The 13,623-nt window shown below is 33.8% G+C and overlaps 1 protein-coding gene and 1 pseudogene across 2 annotated transcripts; one reads left to right on the forward strand and one right to left on the reverse strand.

The window, feature by feature from the left end:
* Window positions 1–264: 264 nt before the first annotated feature.
* LOC143599180 (heat shock 70 kDa protein 1-like) lies at window positions 265–3,088 on the forward strand (annotated as a pseudogene). The gene is made up of 3 exons (XR_013147260.1): window positions 265–545; window positions 954–1,647; window positions 2,118–3,088. The product of XR_013147260.1 is annotated as a heat shock 70 kDa protein 1-like (transcript).
* A 323-nt stretch (window positions 3,089–3,411) lies between these two features.
* On the reverse strand, window positions 3,412–7,428 carry LOC143599178 (solute carrier family 40 member 2-like). Its single transcript, XM_077077190.1, has 8 exons — window positions 7,166–7,428; window positions 6,315–6,465; window positions 5,955–6,151; window positions 4,930–5,421; window positions 4,230–4,401; window positions 3,908–4,045; window positions 3,715–3,825; window positions 3,412–3,599 (listed from the first exon to the last, which is right to left on the reverse strand). The coding sequence occupies exons 1-8, from the start codon at window positions 7,327–7,329 to the stop codon at window positions 3,462–3,464; spliced, it is 1,563 nt and encodes a 520-aa protein (XP_076933305.1). The 5' UTR covers window positions 7,330–7,428; the 3' UTR covers window positions 3,412–3,461.
* Between the last annotated feature and the right edge of the window lie 6,195 nt (window positions 7,429–13,623).

Here is a 13,623-nt window from a genome sequence, read left to right on the forward strand (position 1 = left end):
TAATTGCTCTATTTTAAAAGTTATGCGCAGTAATAATTACGTTAGTGTTAGCATAATCACTCTAGTTTTTTACACACTTCTTACAATGTAGTCATTTGTATTAGATTCAAACACTCCAGTAATAACTATGACATATTAAGTAATGACTATACCTATACAAGAGATGACTTTTGTAAATTACCTTTTCATTTCTTATTGGATGTTCATGCGTATAAAATACATAATCTTTCAATCAAAAGATGATGCAGTCAAGGAGATCTCTATTTAAAGAAAAGGAAGAGCATAAGGCTTCAATATAACTCTTTGTGTTTCTTTACTGGATATATCAATGGAGGGGAAAGTAAGCGAAGCACCAGCGATCGGCATCGACCTTGGAACAACGTACTCTTGTGTTGCGGTTTGGAAGCATGGTCGAATTGAAATCATACCCAATGAGCAAGGCTACCGAACCACGCCGTCTACTGTTGCATTCCTTGATGAAGAACGTCTAATAGGCGATGGTGCCAAGAACCAAGTGGCCATGAACCCTGCTAACACCATATTTGGTTAGTCTACTAACTTTTCTTACTATTCATCAAATCATAATAAAAGTCAACAACCACTATTAGAAATTGAGTCCTAAAGAAAAATTATTTAGAATTGCTTAATGTTTACAAGTAGTTGAATACTGGAGTGGTGCCTATTTTTAATGAAGATGTTGATATACATGAATCATAAACACCATGTCTGGTCAACAAGTATTCTTTAACATATAGTGATTACCAAATTACACAAGTAAAATATATCTTTACTTTGTTGGAAACTTTGGTTATCTTAGATTTTTTGAACGACAAATTAATATTACTTCCCAGGACTCGAACCCCCCAGTGATTTTGTCTTTATCACCGGTCACCAACCCCAAGTGTGGACATCCACCTGATATTGTTTAAAATATATTCAACAATTGATTTCAGATGCTAAGAGGTTGATTGGTCGGAAATTCAGTGATTCCAAAGTGCAAGGAAATATGAAATTATGGCCTTTTAAGGGCATAAAAGGGCCTGCCGACACTCCAAAGATCGTTGTCTCCTATAAAGACCAACAAAAGGAATTTTTAGCTGAAGAAATATCATCAATGGTTCTTGGAAAGATGAAATAAATTGCTGAGGCCTACCTTGGAAAGGTTGTGAAAAACGCTGTGATTACTGTCCCGGCTTATTTTGACGATTCACAACGTCTAGCATCCAAGGATGCAGGTACCATTGCTGGTCTAAACGTCATGCGCATGATCAATGAGCCTACAGCAGCCGCAATTGCTTATGGTCTAGACAAAAAGTCTGAGTTTATTGGCAAGATAAATGTGCTCATCTTTGATTTTGGTGGGGGCACTTTTGATGTCTCTCTAACCACGATCGAGGAAGGGGGAGTTTTTGAGGTGAAAGCGGTTTCCGGCGACACTCATTTGGGAGGCGAGGACTTTGATAACCGCATGGTGGATTATTGTGTTTCGGAATTTAAAAGGAAACATAACAAGGACTTGAGAGGGAATCAAAGAGCATTGGGGAGGTTGAGATTTGAATGCGAGAAAGCAAAAAGGATCCTTTCAAGCACTACTCAAACTTCAATTGATCTGGATTGCTTGCATGATGGTATTGATTTTTCAATGAGATTTACTGTTAAACTTGAGAGCGTTTCACAAGTGATAATCAACCCGTAAATGAGAACACGTAACTGCAATTGTTTAACCTTTCTACACGAACATAAAGAGTATAAACAACTTCCCTTTGGTTGCAAGCTACTGTTGATTGGCCAAACTTAGAAGTCAACACACAAACTATAATTTGACAAACAACAAAAAAATTTACTGAACTTGAGAAAAAGAACCAATAACAAACAAAAGAGAATTGGGGTTTATATAATACCCATACACAAGACTCCTACTCCTACTCCAATACGTAATAGTAATTTGAAAAACAAACTAACTCAAATTCAAATTAAAACAAATCTTAAACCAAATTTTTAATAAATGGATAATGATAACAATTAATTTAATCGTTATCCCGATCTCCTCCAAGCCACCCCATGAGATCAAAACCGAACTGCCCTTGAACGCCAAGCAAATATTGTTTACGTTTAACAATTACTCAAGCTAAATTTGAAGAGCTGAACATGAGCTTGTTCAGTCAGTGCATTGAAATTCTAGACCGTTGTTTAAAAGACGCTAAGGTCGACAAATCATGGGTGGACGAGATTATTCTTGTTGGTGGCTCGACTAGGATACCCAAGGTTCAACATATGTTGCGGGAACTCTTTGGGTGGAAGGAGCTATGCAAAAGCGTGAATCCTGAAGAGGCTGTAGCATTTGGTGCAGCCGTAATGGCTGCCAAGCTGATTGGCAGCAGTGATAAGAGTGTTCGAGATTTGTTGCTACTTGATGTCACTCCTTTGTCACTTGGTGTAGAAGTAAAAGGAGAACTATTTGATGTTGTGATCCCAAGAAACACTCAAATACCTACGAAAAAAATTCAAAAACTATTATACAGTTGAAGATAACCAATCTTCAGCTGACATTAAGGTGTATCAAGGTGAAAGGACCAAATCGACGAATAACCATTTGTTGGGGAAGTTTACAGTTTCAGGAATACCGCCTGCTCCGAAAGGAGAGATTAAATTTGAGGATTGCTTTGAGATAGATCCCGATGGTATCCTCACCGTGACATCAAAGATAATATCAAATGGTATGTCTAACAAACTCACCATTGCAAATGATAAGGGACGGCTTTCCAAGGACGAGATAGAAATGATGGTAAAAGAAGCTGAAAAGTACAAACTTGAAGACGAGGAATACAAGAAGAAAGTGAAAGCATACAATGATTTAGAGGATTGCATTTACAACATGAAAAGAAAGATCCAAGAGTACAAAGTCAACAAGAGAGTGCATACAGAGAGCTTGAAGAAAATAGAGAATGCCATTATTCAAATGAGTGAGTGGCTCCAGGACAATCAAGCTGCACCTATTAGCGAGCTTCATCGCAAAAAGGGTATTTTTAGAGTTTGCTTGCACACCGCTACTTTAGTTCTGAAACTATGGCGACTGTGGGATTTTTAATTATGCTCTTGGTTCTGAAACTATATAGAATTATGTAGTGATAAACTGTATTATTAATGCATGTTTTTAAACCTGTTATGTTTGAATATTATTATATGTCTTTTGAATTTTTTGATATATTTTTTCATATTATCCAGTTCTTGAATGTGGTCCGGCCTGGCAGCCCGGTCCAACCAGTGATAAGCACAATACGTTAATTGTTTTCATTTAATGTTCTTAATTCTATTCACTGGATGTACTTTATTCATGATTACAGAATTGCCAAAACTTAATTGATACAATCATTTAGCATTGGAAGTGAAAATATATATCCAATATCCAGCTTCTAAGTTGAAATATTTCTTATAAGGTACAAAAAACTACAAGTGATGATTTATACAGATTGATTAAGGATCAAGATCAACTTCTCAAAGTGAAAAAGGTGTTTTCGAACTCGATATACATGTACACTATACATAACTGCTGCTATTGTCACCAACCCGAACGATATCAAGATCAACTTCCAAAAATCCTAAGAACACAAATGAAATATATAAATGTGTGAAAAAAATTAACAAGAGAAATGACTGTTGTATCGACCCAAAGACGTTATAACTTGTTGCCCAATATAAACAAAGAAAGATCACCTGAGGGTTGGAGATGATCAGCCCCATGATGTATGTCATCAAGTCCCAGAAAGACTGAATCGAGTTTTGTACGCCTCCAACGACAGCTCTATCAGATTCAGGAACTTGATCCTATTTCATAATCAAATCAGACATCAGAAAACAAGAATCTGGAGTCGTTTTTTTACGGATTTTGGGCTTTATAAATAATCACCTGCATTTGTTGAATGACTGATAGATCAAACATCCATAGCCCCAAACGTGACATTGCTACTCCCCCCATCAACATATAAGCTGATGTCGTGTTGTTTTTAACCCATATCGAGCCGACACAGACCAACAGGCAGGTCCACTACATGTAAACAACATAAATCTTCTATAAACTAGACTAAGTACGTGTTCTAACTGTTTGAGATGATCAGGTCTACCAGACAACAATTTTGTCTCATTATTTATTTACTTCATGAAAAAGTAATATATATTTTGACCATGGTTATAAGCAAAAATATAATCTGGTTTTCACCATACAGCCATACCTGTGACCAGGTTGACCAAAGTCCAGTTCGAAGGGTTGAGATTCGAGTCTCCATAAAAGGGTACAAAAATGTGGCGGAAATACCAATTATCGCGCTTATTCCTCTGCCTGTTCCAATAATGTATGCCAGTATTCCGCCCCACTCCAATCTCGCAGTCATCAAAGTTCCAAAACTGTGATAAAAGTGTCAAACTAAATAGAACAAGCGAGAAAAGGTGGCTGATTTTCAGTTTGTGGTTTAATTGTGGTGCAAGTTTGACACCTAAGACTCATATTTATGGTTAAACTTAACCAAAAGAGTACACTGTTAACGGTGTATTTTTTAATTTAGTTTTGTGGTATAATCTACATGTCAAACGATATATAATTCACGTTAAGGCACTAACCTATAAGGACACTGATGTTAAGTAACATGCACACAAGCATTGTATATATTGTGAGTTCAAATAAAGAGTGTTTTTAACAGATAACTGACATATATTTACTACAATATATTGATAATTAAGTTTTAAATGTCACATTTTCCCTTTTAACGTTGTCTAGTGTCAAATACGAGGCTTTCAAATGATCGGTGTCAAATTTAAGTAATAAAAGATCTAGACAAAAGTAGTACTGCAAGTTAAGTTAATTTTTTTTTTGAAGTTTCAATTGTTTTCAAAGCAAGCATAATAGAACCGGAAAAGGAAGATCAAGAACCGCACCTGAGGACTGTAAAATAGAGTAAAGCAAGAGATAGTCCGGGTAGAACCACATCTTGTTGAAGGTACACTCGCCAAGCACGAATATACTGACCGTCCGACACCCTTTTGATCAAGTTTTTAACAGTGAAATTACCACAAGAAACGTCTTCAGAATAATCAGATGTGTCATGATGTAAGCTAGATTGGTCCTGATATGTAGAAGGCCCTTGCTCTAGATGATTTGTTGTGGTTGATTTTAAGCCACGTTTTCGATTGCTCTCAGATAGAGCTGGGATACCTTTGTATACAGAGTTTAAGAGCAAGTACTGCAAGAAAACTGAGAGTATGTTCCAGGTTATTAAACTGACAGCGGATGCAATCATTGACACGAAACTGATGATGAATCCTGTGACGACAGGCGCGAATAAGGTGCATATTAGATCGATTCTTCGAATTGTGGAATTCAACTTTGTTAGCAAGTTTGAAGAATTCCCTTCTGATATTACCACCACCCTGTAAAGAATTTTCGATTTGTCACACTAGTTTTTAAATCATGTTTTGGGTAGTCACCAAGACAACAAATTTCACTAGATGTCGTCTAGATCGTTAGATTTATCTATAATTGTTTGAACGGGACGTTTCGACCTCAAAAGTCAAATAATCTATCCCGGCCGGGTATACCCTGAAGCCTCGAAAAACTACATATTTTGACTTTGGGGTTTAAAAACAAAAATCTAACTTACAAGGAGTTGATCTAAGAGTTAGCATAGTCCTACTTGGACTAGCTAGACATAGGAAAACGTGGCAGGAACGCCCCAACGTAAATAGGTGATAACTTAGGCTATGAGTGGAGTTACGGGAGGCCAGTAGACCAAATGGTCTCGATGAGCCGAATCATGTGGACAACGTCATTAGAAGCTCTAGTTTCGTTACCGACAATATTTCTTCATTTTAGCAATTTCCACTAAACGATTCCACTAAGAGGTCAAACACAACGGGACAGCTTGTCTTCTAAAAAGTCATAAGTGTGTAAAGTATAAATTTACCATTCTCTTTCGATTAAGATGGTTCCTGCAAGGGTCGAAAGAACAGCAACTGCTCCGGAGAGATTGGTCAGCACAACAAGCAAAGCAAACATAGGGATGCTGGTGACTCGTAGATCTGGAGATATTAGAAGTCCAACCACCGTGACTCCCGCAATGATAAATGAGATATTTTGTGTTAACAACCAAACACGTAGAACCTATGCATGTAGTCGAGTGTTCAGGAATTCTATGACAGTATATGCACCTTATTATAAAACCACTATGAGTATAGCCACATTAGACAGATGGTATATATATATGAATGAAATGTCATTCAAAAGAATACGAATGAAAAACAAACACGCAAGCGAATAACTGTACCTTTGGATATGTGGAGTTATCAATCCACTGGCCTACAAGGGGACCAAATATTGTGGTCGATGCCGACTCAACCACCCCATAGGCTGCAGCCATGAGCAACGAATCCGGCCAAACGTTTATCATATATAACCCAACTGAAAACTCCCAAGTCCTATTTTAATCATTAAAAGTATGTTATATATAATCAACCTATTCAACTAGCTAGATATTCTTGTGTTACAACTATTAATCTCCCAAGTAGTACAAATACTAAATGTTACACTTACAAAATATATACATCTGCATGCATATATGTATATTGAGAGAGAGATTAAATATTTAGTGATAGCAATCCTGCCATTTGACTAAATCAATTTAATGGTAATTATCATTAATAAAATGGCCATTTGATAATTAATTAATTAGATGCTAATTATAACGGTCGAGATCAGTGAAATATAATTTTCCCAGTGCTAACTTTTATATTAAACACTAACAACTTTTATAAACTTTTTCATGTTTTTATAAAGAATACATGCACAATAAAAGCAAATATTTTATTCTCTTTTAAATGAGCTGATGGTATTGTTACGTATTTTCTATCAAATAAAATTACATTTTTAAAAAAGGCGGACCACATTAATTGTGCAATACAACCGTGTTGTTAAATATATCCTTTACCCAACAAGGTTATCTTAATTTTAACGGTGCGGGTATATGGTTACTAAATTTACACGGTGTGGTAATTTATGCAAGAAATTGCATTTGTAAATCGAACAAATACACTTGCCCATAAAACCTGCTTGTGTTAGTGTCGACACATGTACATACACACACACACAAAGACATAAATAGAGAGAGATATAGATTACCTGGCACCCCATCTGGCTAAGAAGTGGCCTAAATATAGATTAATGAGAACTGATGTAGGGATTTGATCTTGATCTTGATGTTGTTGTTGATGGGGAAGGAGGTGTTCATCATCCTCTAGTACTTTTAACGGAAACAGCTCTTCCATTTCTCTCTCATTATTCATGTCTATGTATTTAATGTAATTACACTTTCTCTCTCAGCCTTCACATATATAGGTTGGTGGTATTTGCATCAACATTTATTTGTAGTGAAGAGGATAGTAAATGACTTTTGTCTCCCTACATATATAGCCGTCAATTAACGTGACAATATTTTAGTAACCACTTGAGTAATGTAACGTCACTTGATAGGTATATATTTGTTTTCACCTATTATGATGATTCATGTATTGCCGTTTAAAAAGATGATTCGCGTATTAAACTAGGTATTATTTATCTTATTGTTATATTATTACCAATGGCAATTTCGTCCACTAAAATCTCATTAGTATTGTATCCCTAATATAACTCAAATAACAATGTATTCTTGTGTTTGGGTGTGTATGAAGGAAACAATTTTTTTGGATCTTATACGAGTGTTACCTCTTGTTGAGTTTAAGGAGATCATGAGTTTGTTGCTGATAAGGCTTTGTTGAAGGTGGAAACAAACAAAGCTGCTAAACACAAGGAAGCATCTCTATAAGTCATTTTGCTTCATTGTTTATTCTATAAGAGCATTCTTATCCCTTTTCCTGGTCTCAAAATCCAGAATTACACTAAAACGCATTACGTTTTCTCTCTCTTTATCAATTAAATAATATTTTTTTTATATTTTAGCATTACATTTCTCTTTTTTCACTCACAACCACTTTCAAAATTTATTAAAAAATTTATAGGGTGCTACTGAAACTTTTCAAATATACAGAAAATTTAATATTTTCTATCTCATCCACTCATAACACTCTAAACCACTTCCTATATTATAAAAACTCCACTCACTGAATTTGATGGACAGATTGTGAATGCTCGAATGCTCTAAGACCATGTGTAGTGGTTCAAGTCTCTCAAGGGCATATCTCTCCCACTATGCAATTTAATATGGTAAAAAATCGGAAAGCGGTCATGGGCCGCTATTTGAGATACAAGTTATCGTTGTGGCATAGCGGTGAGAAATCGATAACTTTCATATCATGCAATATATATAACCTGCTTGATTTAGATCGGAAAAATCATGTCGTTTTATGAAACCACGTGTTATCGATCAAATCCATAGTCAATCCTATTTCCGATAGAGATAGTTGACAACTGAATCCGATTTTTCCCATTCTTTTCATATCCGCAATAATGCGAAAAGAAGACCTGATCCCACTCAAGAATAGTTTCGTTGAGTTTCTCGACCCTTTGTCTTAAAATTAGTCAGTTATATTTCTTGATGAGGGCAAAGAAGGGATATATATAGGGTGAGTTTATTCTAAAAAGTAAGATGTGTCTAGAAAGTGTACGAAAAGATCCTAGCCATTAGATTTAGGAGTCGAATGGCCAAGATGGAGAGTGAGTTATTTCGTTAGTGTGTTTTATATTTACACTAATTTTATTACACTCCAAGGGCATAAGTGTCTAATGTGTTATATTATATATAAAAACTATCTATAATATACAAGTTCACTGTATTATACATCATGAACCATATTCAGTATGTTTTACAATAAACAAAAACAGAATAACATACAAACTAAAATGTTAATGATCACAATAAACAAAACTATATACAAACTAGGAATTACAATATATAAATAATGAACTAACACTTTGATTAAAGAAAATACACAAACTATTCATAAAGCACAAACTTGGACATCGATGTAAACTAACACACTGTAACGTAACTTAATGAACAAAATAATATTCTGAATCCTTGGGTAACTATGCCTTTCCGGTTGTCTCAAGTCTTAACATTTAACGGAAACTGCCCCCGATTTTTTGTTATATTTAATGGAAAATATAGTTGGTTATATTATTAATAAAACTAACAAAAATGCATCTTTTTAAGCAAACACTAAAGGTGTAGTTCATTTTACATCTTAAATACCACATTTTGAACATTTAGAAAGAAAAGACATATATGCAGATTATCAAAAAAAAAAAAATGGAATTCTGTAGGCAGTACCCTTCCGGTTAAAATTAAAAAGAAAATGGACTCAAATAACATGGATGGTTGGACTCAAATAACTTGGCTGGGCAGACTCAATACATGTATATATATTCTTTTATTTTTTGGAAAAATATATTACCGTGAGTAAAACATGGTGGGGCCGCGACCCACTTTGGCCTAAAGAAAGATCTGCCAATGCGAGTGCCTATATACAAGGGCATGGTCATCTCCAAGATTTTAAGTGACCATGATGGATACTAATAAATGACCCTTGGATAATTTTCTTTTTCGCAAAAATTGATTGTCCATTGGTAATTTCATTACTAGGCTGGTGATTCGTTACTAGGCTGAAACCAATAACAATATATTAAATTGTTAAATGTTTAATAAACTTTAGATTTTTAGACTCTTATTGGTGTTTTTTATCAACCATTTTCAGCCTAATTCAGTAATAATAGTTAAAAAAAACATTGTACATGTACTAGATATAACTTTTTTTGTTTAAAAAAATCATGCACTTATTGAGACCGTTCCCTAGACGGTGGCCTGACCGTTTATGAGGTCTAACATGACCCTGTACACGGGTTTAACATGTAACTATCATATAGTCTTGGTATAGTATCTCATTTCTTCATTTGATAACCGTATTTTTACAGCTATTATAATTGGTTTTCATAAAAGCTTAACACGACCCTATACATGGGCATATTTTCTCACGTTTATTACGCAAAGCCTTTATTTCCTTACCTATCTCACTCACTTATATCTATAGTTTTAATCATTTCTATTTTTAATCTCGTGAGTTAGATTAAATTCATTATAACTCAATATATAGCCCATTGGGCATTTGGGCCTTAGGGTTTAGTACAGAGGTGGTTATCTCCGTTATATATACATAATCTTGATTTTTCTCTGCCTTCATTGTTGTTTTCCATTGTTGCGGCGACTCCATCTGCAACTCTATTTTCAACATCAGGTATATGTTCCACCTTGGGTGATGACTTCTTTGTTTGAATGTTTCCACGTTGCTTGTTAATTTATCTTTCACAGATTTCTTAATTAAAATATACTGGCCATGTTTTCTTTGAAATTGAAGGTTACAAAATCATGTTTAGTTGTTACAAATTCAATTTAACTTCTTACCAATTCCAATCTACAGATCAAATGTTTTATCCCCAAATTTGATTATGTTTCCTAAACTTGGTTTAGCGTACTAAAAAGATTTCAGTTTGCACTCTTAGTTTATTTAGCATGATCTAATCGGTTTTATATGTCGTAAATTTGCAAAATTAGCTATTGTGTTTCACAAATTAACGCTTATAAAAATTGCATTCTTACATAAAACATTGTAATTGTTTTCATACAGGGTAAAAACAACCTTTGGAAAAGACACTAATTTTGTCATTTTTTGGTTAGGATGATTAGAACTTAATATTCATGATTCGACTAACTGAATTTCTAACTAGGATTTTCTTAGAGATCATCTTTACGTGTTTATGGATGCAAAGAAAAACTACACAAACATAGCAGATTTAAGAGGAAAATGTTTTTATTTTATGTTGATTTATAATAATGTTACAGGGAAACACATGATTTGAGATTGTTCCCTTACTAATTTAGTGAGATATAATTGTTTTGATTTGGTGTATCAACGATTGTATTTGCAGTTATATTTGGTAAATTTGCAAATCTTGTTTATTGCATGAATAACTGTAATTGTTTTCATACAGTTGAAAACTATTTAAAATGGTATGTGTGTGTATATATATATATGGTTTGAATCAAGTAAAAATGAAATTAACATGCTAATTGTAAGAATTAAGTAGATTAATTATATATACAAGTAGAGTAATCATGTAATCACATGATAGAGTAATTACATAATTACTCTACTTGTAAATATCTTTTTAAGCATCCTTCTAAATACAACCGAAAACCAGAATGATGATACAGATGTATGTGTATTTTGCAGGTTTCTATGTTGCTTTGTGAAAGGCGGTGGATGCATGCTTGCTTTGGTGCTTGCATATGTGATACGACTTTGTTCTCATTATGTTCAAGAAGTTCATCGATTGTATCATCAAAATCTGATGATATGCCGAACGCCAAATGGTTTTTCGGCATTCTCCTGGTAAGTCTGTAACTCTTTACCATTGTCTTTAACCTGCATAAACACGTGTGCACATGAAAACAACAACCATACCTAGTAAAAAATCCATCCATAACAAAGCTATTAGCAGGGTAGGAGAATGGTGAAATGTAAGCAAACTGTGCATGTATTACAAAGAATAGATATGTTGCTTTCAGAGAGAAAAAACCAAATAAATACAATAAATAAACCGGGAGTACGCATTAATAATAATAGTAACAATATCCATATTACTGAGTAGATGAATAAAATTAGTGATAAAAGTATAATGGACCCTACATCCAAAACCCTAGCACACATTTGTAACCAAAAACTACATGTCCCCTAAAAGTCCTTCATCTTAATTCTACGTTTTCAAGACCGTACATTCATAATCACTTAATGTTTAATATATATAGTTAACATGACAAAAGAACAAGACCACCTTTTACATGTAACATGACACTATTAGTTATTTATTTGAAAGTAATAACCAATATGTATATGTAAATAAAAGATATACAAATATAACGTATATGAAATCCAACACTAATATAATGTAACATGAGACTAGTTATCCATCATTAATAAGCTAAATAGCATTTTTATTATCATTATTATAATATATCTTTTTCATTGCACTCAAAGTTACAAGGAAAAGGATAAAGAATTAATTGTGAATCTTCGTATCATGTAATGTTTATAAGATATATAAGTTGTAACATGTAAGTTTTTCATATCAGGAAAACATATACAGACTAGAAGATCTTTCGAACTACATATCCGAAAACATGTGTTACGACTAAGTGATATATGAAATGCAGTTAATTTATGAGGGTGTGATGGAGTAAAATGATTGGTTATATTATTAATTAAGAATTTATAAGAAAATACCCTCACTCCATGAGGCGCGGTACTATGATCCACAGAATGTAAAACCTGCCACGTAGGCGTCAGTATCTTATTTCCAAACCATTTTGATACGAAGCCACAACAAGTGGGATGTGTTCCACTTTTTTTTAAAACCATATAACTTCCATTTCTAGAAAACGTTTACAATAAAGTGGCAGGTAAACGGGCAACAAGCTATTAATTGCAAATATGGTTCATTTTTAAAGTGTTAATTGCAAATATGGTTCATGTGATGGAACCCCAAAAGCAGGTTTCAACCTCGTGGTGTCATTTTTGAAGATATGGGCCTGTGGTGAGCATTTTTTGCAATTGAACCACCGTCGCGAACCCTAAGTCTGGTTTTATACAAAAGGACCATTCTACCCTTCAATTTGCAACCTTGTGGTTTTAGATACATACAATTTAGACCCTCTGTCTATTAACATATATTCCATCTAATAGTTTTTATCAATCGAATGGTTAAAGTGGATGAAAACTCATATGGAACAACTATAGATAGGATTTTTTTTAATTTGAAAAGATCAATGGATTTTTATTATAGATAGTTTTTATGTATCATATTTTTATTAGATAATAAACGAGCCAAGCTTCAATGGAGACCCAAGTTCGATCCTCACCTGTGGCATTTTTGGTGGATATTGACAATGAAATATTCGAACTCAGTCTTGCGAGGTTATCAGTTCGAATCTCGATTCCACCCGGGTTTTAGTTCTACAATGTGTTACCCTAGAGAGTTTTGCTTTTGTAATGACACAACAATTGTCAAGTGGCAGCCGGCCTCTGAAGGCAGCATGGGTTCGATTAAACACATAAAAAAGTCATCGCCGTTCTAAAAATGATAATGAACCTTACCCGACCAATACTTTCTGACCCATTAGAAATATCTTAATATCTTACTCTACAAAATTGAAGCTATTAAACTGTAAAAAGTAAAAACAATTCTTAAAAACGGCACTGATCACATAAAAGTACTCTCACTCTTGCCTTGCATACGATCAACCCTAAAAATAATAATAATAATAATAATAATGAAGAGGAAAGTTGACGAAGAGAAAGCTCGACTAGACTGATTTTTCGAGCTCAACTCATTTATTATTTGTTAATTAGTTTATGTAACTTATAATTAATTTTACGTATTTATAATTATATTTATATATTTATTTAATTATAATCTTATATGTAGCTATAATAATATATATTATTTAGTTAATTTTATCATAACTTTATGCATATTGCATAGCACTAAAATAAGTATATATTAAATAAAAAAATATAAATAACAGGCTC

Source organism: Bidens hawaiensis, unplaced genomic scaffold (assembly GCF_021521415.1).
Source record: "Bidens hawaiensis isolate Kalapana, Puna unplaced genomic scaffold, B.hawaiensis_p1.1 tig00051587_1, whole genome shotgun sequence".
In the NCBI taxonomy this organism is placed as follows: domain Eukaryota; kingdom Viridiplantae; phylum Streptophyta; class Magnoliopsida; order Asterales; family Asteraceae; genus Bidens; species Bidens hawaiensis.

Bases quoted from the DNA above. Each gene is read 5' to 3' on its own strand.
- LOC143599178 (XM_077077190.1), bottom strand. From the start codon at position 7,329: ATGAATAATGAGAGAGAAATGGAAGAGCTGTTTCCGTTAAAAGTACTA. The intron at 6,152-6,314 runs GTACAGTTATTC...CTACATGCATAG, and splicing joins ATAACTCCACATATCCAAAG to GTTCTACGTGTTTGGTTGTT. The intron at 4,402-4,929 runs GTGCGGTTCTTG...CTTTTATCACAG, and splicing joins CTCTATTTTACAGTCCTCAG to TTTTGGAACTTTGATGACTG.